Source organism: Lactuca virosa, chromosome 8 (assembly GCF_052849685.1).
Source record: "Lactuca virosa cultivar CGN04683 chromosome 8, Lactuca_virosa_CGN04683_v6, whole genome shotgun sequence".
In the NCBI taxonomy this organism is placed as follows: Eukaryota; Viridiplantae; Streptophyta; class Magnoliopsida; order Asterales; family Asteraceae; genus Lactuca; species Lactuca virosa.
In genome coordinates, this window is record NC_136433.1 from 103,385,777 (window position 1) to 103,400,337 (window position 14,561).

The 14,561-nt window shown below is 31.4% G+C and overlaps 1 protein-coding gene across 1 annotated transcript; it reads left to right on the forward strand.

The window, feature by feature from the left end:
• Positions 1-956: 956 nt before the first annotated feature.
• On the forward strand, positions 957-3,379 carry LOC145128824 (BTB/POZ domain-containing protein At5g48800-like). The gene is made up of 4 exons (XM_079063619.1): positions 957-1,116; positions 1,249-1,315; positions 1,486-2,652; positions 2,725-3,379. The coding sequence occupies exons 1-4, from the start codon at positions 1,028-1,030 to the stop codon at positions 3,256-3,258; spliced, it is 1,857 nt and encodes a 618-aa protein (XP_078919745.1). The 5' UTR covers positions 957-1,027; the 3' UTR covers positions 3,259-3,379.
• The last annotated feature ends 11,182 nt before the right edge of the window (positions 3,380-14,561 follow it).

Here is a 14,561-nt window from a genome sequence, read left to right on the forward strand (position 1 = left end):
GCTTTCTGGCATGTGCACGACGGACCAACAGTATAATTTACCCCATTTTCAACAAGAAGCAGGTAATTTTGATGTTGGAAGCCTAATTTCACATAAGTTGTCTTGTATACATGATTTAAATACTTGTTTAAAAAAACATTTAGTAAAACGAATCATACGATATAGTAGTTTTTTTTATAAACAACACAGGCATTTCAAAGTTGGAAGGAGATGAGATTCAAATATAAGATCTCTCTATTTTGAGGAGTTTTAATCATAGATGATCAAGGTGGTATGTAACTTGGCAATTGATCATATATGTTACGATATAAAATTTTACAACGAACCAAAAATAATATAACTAATATTTTTTTATTAATACAGAATTTATATCAATCTTTGCAACTAAAAGATTATAAAGTTTGGCTAATAGAAATTAAATAATTTATTTTACATGCTATTTGAGTATTTGACTTTTATGTGGAATGTGAAAAGAACAAGTTTCAATTTCCCTCCTTTCTTTTTGCCTCTTTTCCTCCTTAAATCAAGCAGTATTTGCTCATTTCGTCCCACATCAATCTCAATTCTGATGCCTATGTTTTAAGAAAATTTCGGTTATTTTAAATAAAATATTTTTATATTAAAGTTCAAAATCCAAAAGGATATTTTTATCTTGAAAGGTGAAACGGACATAAATAAATATCTAATATTTTTATGTAATACTTGAGGCATCATTTGTAATTTTGATTTAAATTTTTTATCACTACTAGTAATCAAAAGATATTTTACATTTCAACTACCTTTTGGACCGAATTCTTTTTCAAACTAAAGTTACTTGTTTATTTATTGATTATTTTATTTTAATAACAATAATTAAATTCAAATAAACATTTAATATCATTTGTTTTCATGACCCTACAAGAGAAAGAGAGGCCCATTGCTTTGGACATTTGCAACCCATGATTTTGCATAATTGACCAAAAAATGGCTGAAGAAGTTCACAAACATTTTCAATTTTCCAACACTCCACCACTCTTCTTACTACTCGATGGACAACCACCACCACTACCACCACCCTTCTCAGCCACCGCCTCAGCTCACTTCAGCCAAGAGTTCGCGCCAACGCTACAACGAATGGTTTGTCGCTCTTTCATGTCTACTTTTGTTATTACACTTGCATGCAAATATATGATACATGAATATCAGAATACTTGAATATGAGTATTTGTATATATGGTATAAGAGGCATTGCATGTCTTTCTTTTGCAGGATATTTCGTGATGTTCCAAGCGATATAACGATAGAAGTGAATGGTGTTATGTTTGCTCTTCATAAGGTAAGTTCATGATTAATTGATTTTATTCTCATGTTCTATAAAATTGAAATCTTTTTACTACTTGTTCTAAAGAATCTTGAAGCTAGTATGGTTTGACCAAAAAGTCAACCTTCAATCCCTTGTAATTTGTGAATTTATACACAATTGCTTCATACAAGTTCTTTTTTCAGTTCCCTCTTGTTTCCAGATGCGGTCGAATCCGAAGATTAGTAGCAGAACACAGGGAAAATGCAATATCAAAGATAGAACTTGTGAGTTTACCAGGAGGAACAGAAACATTTGAGCAAGCTGCTAAATTCTGCTACGGAATCAACTTCGAGATAACATCATCCAACGTCGCTCAGCTATGTTGCGTCTCCGACTACCTAGAAATGACAGAACACTTCTCCAAACGTAACCTGGGTTCCCGTGCCAACGAATATCTCGACACTGTTGTCACCAAGAATCTTGAAATGTCTGTTGAAGTTTTGAAACAATCTGAAAACTTACTCCCTTTAGCTGATGATCTTAAAATCGTTACTAGATGCATCGATGCTATAGCTTCTAAAGCTTGCGTTGAGCAAATCGCGTCGAGTTTCTCGAGGCTAGAATACAGTAGCTCCGGCAGACTTCACATGAGTCGATTCAAGGGGGAACCCGATTGGTGGATCAAAGATTTGTCTGTTCTTCGAGTTGATTTCTATCAGAGAGTTATGAACGCGATGAAATGTCGAGGGGTGAGGCCGGAGAGTATCGGTGAATCGCTTATGAGTTATGCCGAAAAGGAGTTAACGGGTTTACACAATCAGAATAAAAAAGTCGAGGCTCGTGGTGGGTCGGGTCACGAAGGAATCGTGGTGGAAGCCATTGTCGGTTTACTTCCGGTTGAGAAACTTGCAGTGCCGTTAAGCTTTCTTTTCGGGCTGTTGCGAGCGGCGGTGATGCTTGATTGCTCGGTGGCGTGTCGGCTTGATCTCGAGAGGCGAATTGGATCACAGTTAGATTTGGCGACACTCGATGATCTTTTGATCCCGTCTTTACGCCATGGAGATGATACATTGTTCGACGTTGACGCTGTTCATAGAATTTTGGCAAATTTTTCGCAGCAAGATGATAGCGACGACGATGATATGGAAGATGACGATGGTGATGGTGATGGGTTTGAGTCAGACGGGCCGGATTCGCCTTCCCAATCGGCTCTAGTCAAAGTCTCGAGGCTAATCGACAGTTATCTCGCTGAAATCGCACCGGAGACAAACCTTAAACTCTCCAAATTTATCGCGGTGGCGGAAAGCTTACCGGCACACGCTCGTACAGTTCATGATGGTCTATATCGATCCATCGATGTTTATCTCAAAGTACGTCTTGAATTTTGACTTTTGTTGTCAAAGCTAATGCTAATACGTTTTTAACAAATCTAAAACATGCAGGCTCATCAGGGTTTATCGGAATTCGACAAAAAGAAGCTCTGTAAACTGATTGATTTCAATAAACTGTCGCCGGAAGCCGGAGCACACGCTGCACAGAACGAACGCCTTCCTCTTCCGGCAGTCGTTCAAGTCCTGTACATTGAGCAGTTAAGGCTTCGAAATGCGTTATGCTGTAATTACCCAGAGGAGAACCTGAAGCCGCCGATGCACCACCAGTCGTGGCGGATCAACAGCGGAGGTCTGAGCGCTGCCATGTCACCGAAAGATAATTATGCATCTCTGAGGCGGGAAAACCGGGAACTGAAACTGGAGTTGACTCGGTTAAGAATGAGATTGAATGATTTCGAGAAAGAACATGTGTGCATGAAGAGGAGTATGCAGAAATCGAATTCACGTAATTTCATGAGTTCTTTCTCGAAGAAAATTGGTAAATTGAATATGTTTGGACATGGTTCTTCTTCGAGGGGATCAAGTTCACCACCATCTAGGCATTCAGAAAGAACAGATTCTAAGGTCATAAGTAGGACAGATTGAACCAAGTTTTACATGTATTTTTGCTAAAAATTTAGAGTTTAACGAAAAAAAACAAAACAAAACATTGTACTCTTGTGTATTTGTTTATTATAGAATTATGTTTTCATTTTTTCTCTCACAATATTATAAGTTTCGTTACTTTTCTTATTAAGATGTTATGTTACCTTGTAAAAAATTATATGGTTGTTTCAATATTTTTCTTATTGACATATTAACTGTTAAACAAATCTAGTTAATTATAGCAATAGATGCGGTTAGTACATATATGGTAACACCATACTAGATGGTACCACCGCACCCCACTATTGTATAATTGTACTCTCTCTAATTTTTTCACCTTTGACACATTTGTACGATACAATATACATATTAGAAAATCCTATTTATTTACTAAAAAAGAATACAAAAAATGTGGGAAATAAGGACCGCCATTTCTTAAACAAATACAAAAAATGTGGGAAATAAGGACCGCCATTTCTTAAACAACTAAATATTGAAATTATATAAGGTGGAATTCAATAGAAAACCATAATTAACCAAGTAACCAATTTTTTTTCAACTTTTATAATTTATTTTTTATCAAAAAAAAAACTAAAAATACAGAAATTTATAACTTTTTATCCTTTTTCCAATGATATCAAATTCGATAAAAAAAAAATTTCGACAAATTTACAATGTGAATCTATCAAGATTCACAATGTGAATCTAAATTCAGACGGTGAATCCGAAAAATATATTTAACATTCACAATGTTAAGTTATGAATTTAGATATTTTTAGTTTTTTTTTCGATAAATAATAAGCTCTAGAACTTAAAAAAAGGATTTGGTTCCTTGGAGAACCAATAATTATGGTTCTCTATTGAACTTTTTTTTTTTTTCTCTCTCTCTCTCTCTCTCTATATATATATATATATATATATATATATATATATATATATATATATATATATATATATATATATATATATATATATATATATCAAGGTTGTAAAAAGCTCGCCATGGCGCGCCATGACTCCAAGGCTTGCATGTGCCGCCAAGCTTTACCAAAACGCCGTCTTGACTCATATATGTGTATAAAAATGAATAATAGTAAAAAATACATATAAAAATATGAATTATACACAAAATTGCCGCCTTAAGTCACGCCTTACAAACGACGTGACTCGTCAAGGCTCGGAAAATCTTGAGGCTTGACATTGTCGCCAAATCACGCCTTACGTTATTTAGAACCTTGATATATATATATATATATATATATATATATATATATATATATATATATATATATATATATATATATATATATATATATATATACTAGTTTATAACCTGTGGGAACCACGGTTATACAATTAATTAAACTTTTAAAATAAAAACTAAAAATTATTAATAAATTATTTTAAATAAATTATTAATTAAGAGATTTTTTTAGTTATATAAATTTTAATCATTGATTTAAATAAATATGTGAACTTATATCACTTTATAATTTGTATTACGTTTATTTTAATTTTTATTATAATGTTATTAATTTAATATAATTAGAGTGGAAATTTAAAATTTGAAATTTAAAATGAAGAATTAATAGGTTTACAAATGGCATGCATTAATTAGGAGATACAATGTGGTGACACAAGACAAAAGGAGAATAAAATATGTATTAATTAGGAGACCTAATAAGATGACACATATCAAATGGAGAATAAAACTATCCTTTTATTAGATAGGGATATATATATATATATATATATATATATATATATATATATATATATATATATATATATATATACTAGTTTATAACCCGTGGGAACCACGGGTTATAAAATTAATTAAACTTTCATAATAAAAATTTATAATTATTAATCAATTATTTAAAATAAATTATTAATTAGAAAAGAGGTATATCAAAATTTTAAAGTTATTATAACTTCAAATTTAACATATAATTAGAAAATGTAAATTTGAATTTTGAAATGAGTTGTCTAATATATCTACATGAGATATGACATAATATTAATGAAGAGTTGTATTAGAGTGACACTTGGCAAAATGAGATTAAAACTATTCATTTATTAGAATAGGGATATATATATATATATATAGGCTTAGGTTATTATGTTCAAAGTAATTATTGTGTTATTGTATACATAAATGTGGGTCAATCAATTTTACTTATTTTAAGAAAGTGATTAATGTATATTATTGAATTAAATATAATTGAAAAATATCATCTAAATTAATTACAAGGGTATTTTAGTCAATTAATATAGATTTAATAAAGGAAAATTGTGTATTTTAAGGGATCATGGATTTTATTAATTTTAAAAATCCGATTTTACGAATTATAATTCTTTTAATTCGGACATTCTGAGAGAATATGTTTATGAGTATATTCAAAAATAAAAATATTCGTGAACCAAAAATAATAAAAATATTCTTGAACCTATTTCTTGATCATGACTTTAAAAACTTCTTGTAGAATAACAATTTCTTGAACAATCAATTGAAGAATAAAAACAAAAAATACATTATTTCTTATAGAATACGGGTAACAATTGTTAAGAATTACATTTATTGTTAAAAAATAAAACTAAAAAAACTTTCAAAACGGGAAAGAAAACATGAAAATCTAAACGACACTAATACATTCTAAAAGAATAATGTTGCTTAGAATCACTTTCAATTTGTGGTTTGTTCTTCAAGCATCAACTTCTGTGAAAACAAAACCAAATTGTAGTTTAGATTCCAATAATGCATTAGCAAATGAAAAATAAAAAACTAAATTCCTTTGGAAAAATATGTGGACTTGTGAATTGCACCAAAACCAATAACCAAGAATTGTAGAACATCCATAAATCAGTGAGAAAATATCCATACTTCATTCCAACAGAATTAGAATTCATGATTCCATTCCAACAGAATTGGAATTCGTGATTCCATTCCAATAGAATTGGAATCTCACCAATATCATCCATTGAATCATCTACAGAAACAAATTGATTTTTATCATATAAGAAGAAGTAAATTTGATATGAAAATAGTGACAAACTACCTTCACTTTGTACTGGTTGACTTTCCTTATTAGGACATTCGCCCTTCCCAATGCTAGGAGGGACCAAGGCAGGAGGCTGTTTGACGAGTTCAGGGGAATCTTTCCCAAAAAAAACTTGGTCCGCCATCAGAGGAGAAGACCGACGATTGGAGTGAGGATGAGGGTCGACTCCTTCGCATGGAAGAGAATCAGCCGGAGCTGCAGCATCCGACGACAAAGGAAAAAACGGTCGATCAGCGTCACCGACGGGAACACGAACCAGATTGGCCTCCATAGCCATAGAAGGAGAGTTCGAGACCTCGACAGAAAGCGGTGGTCCAACAGCAGCGCTTTTTTCATAGAATTTCCATTTTAATTCTTCAAGACTTAACCCAGTTTCAATAAAGGAGGAATCGAAGAAGGTGAAACCTGATTCCTCATCAGCGTCGACGATCTTCATAGCACCATTAGAATGCGACAATGACATTTAGGGAGTCATTTCTCTGGATCGATATCCTCTGGTGTATCGGCAATAGATGGTGGTTTTAAAAAGCCGACGATGGATGAAGAAACCTTAGGTAGCTGAAGTCAATGGTTACCATAATTATAGGATATTATTTGTGGAAACTAATTATCAAATTACCTATTTACCCTTATTTATTTATTTAATTATTTATTTTTATTTTAAATTTTGATTGGTCCACATTTATGCATATAATAACACAATAACTACTTTGAATACCTGAACCTAGCTCTCTATATATATATATATATATATATATACTAGACGAATTTCAGTGCGTTACGCAGCGCAGGTTAAAAATATATTATTAAAATATTGAAAAATATATGTTTAAAATTGTTATGTTATTAACATTAACTTTGAGATAATATTTTTACACTAGTTTCTATATATATATATATATATATATATATATATATATATATATATATATATATATATAATCTCAGTTATTTTGAACAATAATATTCATTGACATCAACCCACCTTCCTCATTAATGGAATTAAATATAATTATCTATTTAGTATTATTTTAACAATTATTATGACTGATTAATTATATTTTTACTTATGCGATCATTTTCTAATTTCAATAATGATATTAATTTAAGGTACAATTTATTTGTAGCTAAATGTAATTTATAATTTGATGTTATTATCATTTAAAATTATTATTCATTAATTTTAAACTACTTATTATTAATAATAAGTTAAAGAACATTTTTAAGAAAAACTTAATACTATTATTAAAATGTGAAACATACACTAAATAATAAAATGATAAGATAGACAATTTGCATTTCAAAAGAAATATTCATGGATAATATGACATATCCATTATTTTTATAATTTAATTTTATTATTTATAATTGTTGTTCATTAATTTTAAAACCACTAATTGTTATTAATAAGTGAAAGAAACTTTTAAAAAACACTTATTATTATAATTAAAATGTTAAACATATACTAAAATATAAAGTGATAAGATAGACAATTTGTATTTTAGAAGAAACTTACATGGATAATATGTATAATATGACATATCCATGATTTTTAATTAATTATTGCTTTGAAGCAACACGAACATACAAACATGTATACAATAGTTAAATAAATATTATTTATATCACCTTCCATAAAATATGATCGATAACATGAATCTAATCTAATTTACATTAAAACTTCAACCACAACATACAATGATGTTCTTAAAAGAATATTTAAACCAAGAAAATATAAAAAAGAATTAGTATATAACAAACTTAAAAATTTAAAACTTCAACATAATAACATGACTCGAAAAATGGTCCAAACCCCTTAAACCCAAACAAAAAACCTTTAAAGTTGTTTTCTTTGTGAATTTTGTATGTGATTTGTATTTGTGTGTCTACTCAAAGAGATTGACTTTTTTATAGTAGACTATCCATTAATTGTTTATTAAATATATTATATAAGTTATAAAACATTTGAATTGTTAATCATTATTAAGAGACTTTTGAGTGATATTCATTAAAATATGAGGTTTCAACTGCATGAGGTGTTTGCAAATTTTTGTGGAGGTTTCAAATGCATGAGGTTCAAAGAAAATTGCATCCTTTATAAGATACATACAAACATGAATAATATGTATAATATGACATATCCATGATTTTTAATTAATTATTGCCTTGAAGCAACACAAACATACAAACATGTATACAATAGTTAAATAAATATTATATATATCACCTTCCATAAAATATGATCGATAACATGAATCTAATCTAATTTACATTAAAATTTCAACCACAACATACAATGATGTTCTTAAAAGAATACTCAAACCAAGAAAATATAAAAAAAATTAGTATATAACAAACTTAAAAATTAAAAACTTCAACATAATAACATGACTTGAAAAATGGTCCAAAGCCCTTAAACCAACATAAAAACCTTTAAACTTGTTTTCTTTGTGAATTTTATATGTGATTTGTATTTGTGTGTCTACTCAAAGAGATTGACTTTTTTATAGTAGACTATCCATTAATTGTTTATTAAATATATTATATAAGTTATAAAACTTTTGAATTGTTAATCATTATTAAAAGACTTTTGAGTGGTAATATATATATATATATATATATATATATATATATATATATATATATCATCCCCAAATGATCAATTTTTTTAACGCTTGTCATTCCTCAAATGATCAGTTTTTGAAACCTTATCACCTTTTACAAGAAAACAAAATATTGAAATTATATTAATGTTATATATATATATATATATATATATATATATATATATATATATATATATATATATATATATATATATATAGGGATGAGAATTTGGTCTGAAAACCCGAACCGAACCGAATTAGGCCCGAATAAGCAATTCGATTCGGTTTTCGGGTATCTATATGAGGCTTATTTAGTTTTTGAGTTATTCGGTCCGGGTTACCCGAATAAGGACTTATTCGGGCCAGAAGGACTGAACCGAATTTGAAAAGTCACAATTTTTATTTTATGTTTCAGCATGTTTGCAAATTTTTAGCCAACTTTGAAGTGCCATAACGTCTTCGTTATTTGTCCGATTAGCCCGATCTTTTTTCCAGCTTGTAGTTCACAATTTAAACTAGAGTTTACACTATTTAAATGCGTTATTTGGTTGTATATTCAGTGAGATACAGACCCCTAAACATGCAGTATTAAAGCTGAGTTTTTTTTGTTTCAGCATGTTTGCAAATTTTTAGCCAACTTTGAAGTGTCATAACGTCTTTGTTATTTGTCTGATTAGCCCGATTTGTTTTCCTACTTGTAGTTCACAATATAAACTATAGTTTACACTATTTAAATGTGTTATTTGGTTGTATATTCAGTGAGATACAATGTAACGCCCCGACTCTCAGGCAATAATTTTATGGCTTTGATTTTCATAAGTTGCAAGGTCTACTCGACGAGTTGGATGCCTAACTCGTTGAGTAGAAGAGGTTTGGGGCCACGTGTTTAAGTGACTTACTCGCCGAGTCCAATATAGGACTCGACGAGTAGGAGCTGGAGGATGAAACCCTAATTCCCGGGGTTTTGCACCCTATTTAAAGGATCATTAGCCTCCTTTAGCCCCCCTTACAGCCTCTTGAGAGTCCAGCAAACCCTAATCCGCGTGTGTGCTCTATTCTTGGGTGTTTTAAGCTTTGGAAGGTGGATCTTAGTGAGAAGAGCTTGGAGAAAAAGTGGCTAGAAGCAAGGAACGTGTGGGGATCTGAAATCTACCTCAGTTAGCATCTTTTGAAGGTATCAAGTCTTTACCTTGACCTCTTTTCCTGCTAGATCTCATTGGTTAAATATTAGGGCTTTTTCAAGCATAATATGAAGCTATTCTTGGGTATGAGCTAAGATCTGAAGTTGTAACTTCAGATCTGAACTCTCTTTGGTCTCTAAGTCCATAAAGCTTTCAGCTCCATTTTAAGCTTGGTTTTGGCATTATAAGTGTAAAGCTCCATTTTAAGTGTAAAGCTCCATTTTAAGTGTAAAGCTCCATTTTAAGCTTGGTTTTGGCATTATAAGACTTTAGAGCCTTGCATGCACGTAAAGTTTGCAACTTTACGTGATAAACATGCCTTGGGAAGCTGGATCTGCAATATGGAACCTTAAAATGGCTTAAAAAGCATCTGAATGGATAATGGACTGAAGGGACTAGGCGAGTTACATGGTCAACTCGACGAGTCCAATGAAGATTGTCGTGCAAGGACTTTTGCATGGACTCGGCGAGTCAGTGGGGTGACTCGGCGAGTCAAATGGGGTTTTCCCGACTTTTGGACATGCATGGAGTCGGCGAGTTGCAGGGAAAACTCGACGAGTCAGTGGGGGGATTTCACGACTATTCGAGTTTTGGAAGGACTCGACGAGTCAGTGACTGCACTCGACGAGTCGGGTCAATATGGACTGTTGACTTTGACTTCTGGGGCATTTTGGGAAATTGGAAATTTACAAGTATGGTTCTATGGTGAATATAGGTGGTGGAGTTTGTGACGGCAGTCCGAGAGTTTGAGCTTATCTTTCGAGTCGACAGTTGCAAGGTGAGTTATCCTCACTATACTCAAGGGTCTAAGGCACCAAGGCCGACCCTTTAATTTGTTATTTGGGATTGTTACTGTTATGATATGTTAGATCGGTATCCTGGTAGATAGGATGGTTATGTGCTGGTATGATCCGTTAGATCGGTATCCTGGTAGATAGGATGGTTATATGTTAGTATGATATGTTAGATCGGTATCCTGGTAGATCGGATGTGGTTATGCTTAGTGACCTATAGTTTGGTCTGACTGTCTGTATGCTGGTAGGAGATTACCTATTATATGTGCACATGATTGATTGGTAGTTGAGGGTATTCCATCCCGAGGATGATAGGACCCTAGCATGTTGTCCGTATAGAATGTTATATGATTATCTGATATAGGTGCACATGTTTGATTGGTTATGTTGGCATTCCAACCCGATGGTTGAGGGCCTGGGGTATTCCAACCTGATGGTTGATTGGACCCATAGTATGTTGGCATTCCAACCCGATGGTTGAGGGCCTGGGGTATTCCATCCCGATGGATGATTGGACCCATAATATCTGTTATATATGTATTATGTGTGGGCATTCCAACCTGATGGTTGTGGGCCGAGAGTATTTCATTCCGAGGATGATTGGACTCGTAGTAATATGGGCGTTCCAACCCGATGGTTGTGGGCCGAGAGTATTCCATCCTGAGGATGATTGGACTCGTAGTATGTGGGCATTCCAACCCCATGGTTGAGGGCCTGGGGTATTCCATCCTGATGGATGATTGGACCCATAGTATGTTGTTTGTTATTATATGTGTATTGTTGTGTGTATGGGTATTTTGGGTGTAACTTACTAAGCCTTCCTCGATTGATGATTTTGATTTCTGGGAACTCTGATGTTTAAACTATTTTGAAAACAAATTGTATTAACTGAATGGTTTAAATGATTTAAAAAATTTTAAATTGACTCAAATTTTATGGATGTTACATACAGGCCTCTAAACATGGGGAATTAAAGCTGAGTTTTTCTGTTTCAGCATGTTTGTAAATTTTTAGCCAACTTTGAAGTGTCATAACGTCTTCGTTATTTGTCCGATTAGCCATATTTTTCTTCCAGCTTGTAGTTCACAAGTCTAAACTACAGTTTACACTATTTAAATGCATTATTTTGTTGTATATGCAATGAGATACAGGCTCCTAAATAAGAGGTATTAAAGTTGTTTTTTTTTACAAAAAAATACTAACATTTACTTTATTATAATAGATCCTACATATGTTCGAGATGTTTTGAGCCCCACAAAAGAATATTTCAACATTTGTAGAGCTATGGTTGGATTTCTCGAGAAATTCAAGGTTAAAACCGACATAGTATCGACGTCAACAAAACCGATGTCACATCGTTTTTTTGGAGAAATATGTGATGTGTACAAACACAAATTCTAACTCTTTTTGCACCTTTGAAACAGTTATATATACTTTGTATTATTTTTAATTAACAAAATTGTTTCTTTAAAAGATTTGTTATGAAATCATAAGCTACAAAAGTCACACAAAATACAATATTTATAATCGCATTGTAAATGTTATATGGGTTATTCGGGTTATACAATCATAATACGGTTTATTCGGTTCTTTTCGGTTATAATAGGTCCTTAATCATCTTGTACATGTTATTTGGGTTATTAGGGCCGGAACCGAACCGAACCGAATAATACCTGAACCGAACCGAACATGTATTGCTTATTTGGTTCGGTTTTCGGTTCATACAATTACCCTTATTCGGTTCTTGTGTTATTCAGGTTCGGGTCGGTTCGGTTCGGTTCCGGCCCGAATAACATCCCTATATATATATATATATATATATATATATATATATATATATATATATATATATATATATATATATATATATATATATATATCAAACAAACAAAATAAATAATTAGATGATTCAAAAGAAAGATGATTCACAAGAAATAATTCTCAAAAAAACATCATCATGATTCATTTTTAATTAAATCAAGAAAAAATTCATTTTTATGACAATTTTAGTAAATATTAACAAAATCATCGTAAAAATGAATAATCGAAATATTTTTTTTAAGGAATTTTTTAATGAATCATCTTATTTTTGATTCATTTGTTTTGTTCGCCAAAAAATATACCGAAAAAAAAACTTTTTACCTTCCTATAAAAAAATAATTTCTTGTCGGATATAATATATATATATATATATATATATATATATATATATATATATATATATATATATATTGCAAAATTTAAAAAAAATCATCCAAAACTTAACTATTTTATAATATGACATCACGTATTTTGATATTTTATCTTTTTTTTAAACGACAAATATCATTAAAAGCACACGCTAGCAAAAAAAACTAGACGAGACAAAAATACAATACAGAAATAAAAGTAAAAGCTATAAGAAAGAGATTAATAGAACCGAAGGATAAATGGCGAAACACTCCAATCGACCCAAGTTCCACAGCCCGAGTTGTTTCTGTATTTACACAACACGTATGATAAGGAGATAATGTTGTCGGCAACTTTTGTCCGGGGCACATCAGTTTTTTTGAAAACTTTGTCTTTTATGACCATTCAAATGTTCCAAATAAAACAATAAAACATCATACTTAGGATCAACTTTTTTCTAGGGTCATTCCCTAATGCATTACGAAATTGATGAAGTCTCTAACCCTATAAAAAACCAACTTTTTTCTAGGGCCATTCCCTAATGCATTACGAAATTGATGAAGTCTCTAACCCTATAAAAAAACTCATGTGTTGAATCCCACACCACCATTTGAGAATCCATTATTGGACAACTTTAGAATACTCACAGTTAATGAGAAGGTGATAAGTTGATTCTATCTTCATATTGCACAATGGGAAAAGAGTGTCAAGAAGGTTAATCCCCTAATTGCCAAAGCATTTGCCACCAGAATTCTACCCGATGACGCCTTCCAAATTAAACATCACACCTTTAGTTACCCCTTCTTGGCATAAACTGTGTAAAAGAAAGGCAAATCAATTTAAAAGGAAAAAAAATAGAGTTGATTTGTTCTGGTTCTATTATTTAATGATTCGATCTCAATATTATTTTTTTTAATTCATCTTCTTCCTCATTTTTGCTTTCCTTTCTTTCCTTTAAATCGCCTCGACCAACAGGGAAATTCCAGTTCATCAGACTTTTCAATAAAATCAAACAGAAAGCCCCAAGGATGTCATCTTACCTATCACCATAACCAATGTTGTTAAAGATCATATGCTACTAGATCCTACTTATATAAATCATTTATGTCATACTCGGATCATTCGGATCATTTCCTGTATGCTCGAATGTATGATCATAAAAATGTCATTTATGTTTTTAAAAATATATATAATATTTTGTCTTGGGCTAACTAATAAATTGAATATAAACTCTAGAAACATTTTTGAATTTTTTATTATTAAATGATCTATGTTTTTTATGTTTGTACCTTTCATGACTTAGAATGCTTTTTGTGAAATCTTATGATGAGAATCTTACAAAACAAAAAATGATCAGATCCTAATCTTGAAAATATTCATCTGAACTATGCTCAATAGAACAAAACCTATTTGAGCGTTGTAACAGCTTACAAACAACTACTAGAACATTAAAATAAGACTCAAAAACATCTATTTTAGATCACGAGAACA

Excerpts from the sequence above, each read along its gene's own strand:
- LOC145128824 (XM_079063619.1), top strand. The coding sequence starts at position 1,028 with ATGGACAACCACCACCACTACCACCACCCTTCTCAGCCACCGCCTCAG. Across the intron at positions 1,316-1,485 it reads TTATGTTTGCTCTTCATAAG|TTCCCTCTTGTTTCCAGATG; the intron begins GTAAGTTCATGA and ends TTCTTTTTTCAG. Across the intron at positions 2,653-2,724 it reads CCATCGATGTTTATCTCAAA|GCTCATCAGGGTTTATCGGA; the intron begins GTACGTCTTGAA and ends TAAAACATGCAG.